We start from the raw sequence: 2,045 nt of genomic DNA on the forward strand, positions 1-2,045 counted from the left end.
TTTCTCCCGTTCTGCCCAATAATGTCACGAACTTCTTGCCGTTATTGGAGTTTAGGTTCCTCTGCCAGTGATTGGTTGCTGTTCTGTGTGAGTCATTTATCCTGTAGATGTGCTTTTTTTTGTTGTGTTTGTGGGATAGGGTGAGCGTGTCCCCCTACTCCTCCGCCATCTTGTCCTCTCTCAGAAAGGATACTTCTTATTCCTCTGGTTTTCTTGAAAGGATTGGAACTGGTATTCCAGTGTTCTTATGGTGTTGTTTTAGGTTTTAAAGTTTTATTGAAGTATAGTTGATCTACGAAGTTGTAATAATTTCTGACATACAACAAAGTGATTCAGCTATACATGTACACACATCTGTTCTCTTTCAAATTCTTTTCCCACATTGGTAATCACAGAATATTTGGTTGAATTCTCTGTCCCTGTTGGCCATTCATTACTTATGCAGGGTTTTTTTGGGTCTCTAAATATCCTTACTCCTCCTCTAAGTTCTTTAGCTTATTTTTTTTCAATATGATACATATACTAACAGATGAATGGAGAAAAAACCTGGGAAAAAAGAATTTCATAGAAGGGTGTGTTTGTTATGACAAAGAAATATTGCTAAAGGGCTGTGGTACTCAATTGAATATTTTATTTATGAACTGCTTGGCTCTGAAGCAGAGACACACTGATGGGTACATGTATACTTGTTTCCTTTTATATCAACTCTCATTTATTTTTCAGAAAGTGTCTCTGCTCCATGAAACCACAGAATTTCACCGGTGTCTTAGAATTCCTCCTCCTGGGGCTCTCAGAGGATCCAGAACTGCAGCTTCTAACTTTCCTCCTGTTCCTGTCCATGTACCTGGTCACCGTGCTGGGGAATCTACTGATCATCCTGACCATCAGCTCTGACTCCCACCTCCACACCCCCATGTACTTCTTCCTCTCCATTCTGTCCATGGCTGACCTCAGCTTTACCTCTACCACAGTCCCAAAGATGCTTTTGGACATTCAGACTCACAGCAGAGTCATCTCCTATGTGGGATGCCTGATTCAGTTGACTCTCTTTAATCTTTTCAGGTGTTTGGACAGTGCGCTTCTGTGTGTGATGGCTTATGATCGGTTTGTAGCTATCTGTTATCCCCTGCACTACCAGGTCATCATGAACCCCCGCCTCTGTAGCCTGCTGGTCCTGGGGTCTTTTCTGTTCAGCCTTTTGGACTCCCAGCTGCACTGTGCGATTATGTCACATCTTACCTTTTGTACCAAAGTGGAAATTCCTCATTTCTTCTGTGACCCTCCTCAACTCCTCAAGCTTGCCTGTGATGATACCTCCACCCATAAAGTAATGATGTACTCCATTGGTGCCATCTTTGGTGGAATTCCCCTTTCAGGGATCTTTTTCACTTATTCACAAATACTTTCCTCCATTCTGAGAGGCCCCTCATCAGGTGGGAGGTACAAAGCCTTCTCCACCTGTGGCTCTCACCTGGCTGTTGTTTGCTTATTTTATGGAACAGGCCTTGGGGTGTACCTCAGCTCAGCTGTCTCACATTCTCCCAGAAATGATGCAGCGGCCTCAGTGGTGTACACAGTGGTCACCCCCATGCTGAACCCCTTCATCTACAGCCTGAGGAACAGGGAAATCAAGAGGGACTTACAGAAGCTCTTCAATAGAACAACCTAATTTCAATACTTGCCAAGTTTTTTTTTATTTATTTTTTTTTAAATTTTATTTTCCCACTGTACAGCAAGGGGGTCAGGTTATACTTACATGTATACATTACAATTACAGTTTTTCCCCCACCCTTTGTTCTGTTGCAACATGAGTATCTAGACATAGTTCTCAATGCTATTCAGCGGGATCTCCTTGTAAATCTATTCTAGGTTGTGTCTGATAAGCCCAAGCTCCCGATCCCTCCCACTCCCTCCCCCTCCCATCAGGCAGCCACAAGTCTTTTCTCCAAGTCCATGATTTTCTCTTTTGAGGAGATGTTCATTTGTGCTGGATATTAGATTCCAGATATAAGTGATATCATATGGTATTTGTCTTTGTCTTTCTG

The 2,045-nt window shown here is 42.6% G+C and overlaps 1 protein-coding gene across 1 annotated transcript; it reads left to right on the plus strand.

The window, feature by feature from the left end:
- Window positions 1-910: 910 nt before the first annotated feature.
- Window positions 911-1,669, plus strand: LOC110258657 (olfactory receptor 18-like; the record flags this gene model as incomplete). The annotated part of the gene is made up of 1 exon (XM_021081946.1): window positions 911-1,669. A coding segment is annotated over one exon (759 nt), but the record flags the coding sequence as incomplete, so codon positions are not given.
- Between the last annotated feature and the right edge of the window lie 376 nt (window positions 1,670-2,045).

This window comes from Sus scrofa, unplaced genomic scaffold, assembly GCF_000003025.6.
Source record: "Sus scrofa isolate TJ Tabasco breed Duroc unplaced genomic scaffold, Sscrofa11.1 Contig2674, whole genome shotgun sequence".
Lineage (NCBI taxonomy): Eukaryota > Metazoa > Chordata > Mammalia > Artiodactyla > Suidae > Sus > Sus scrofa.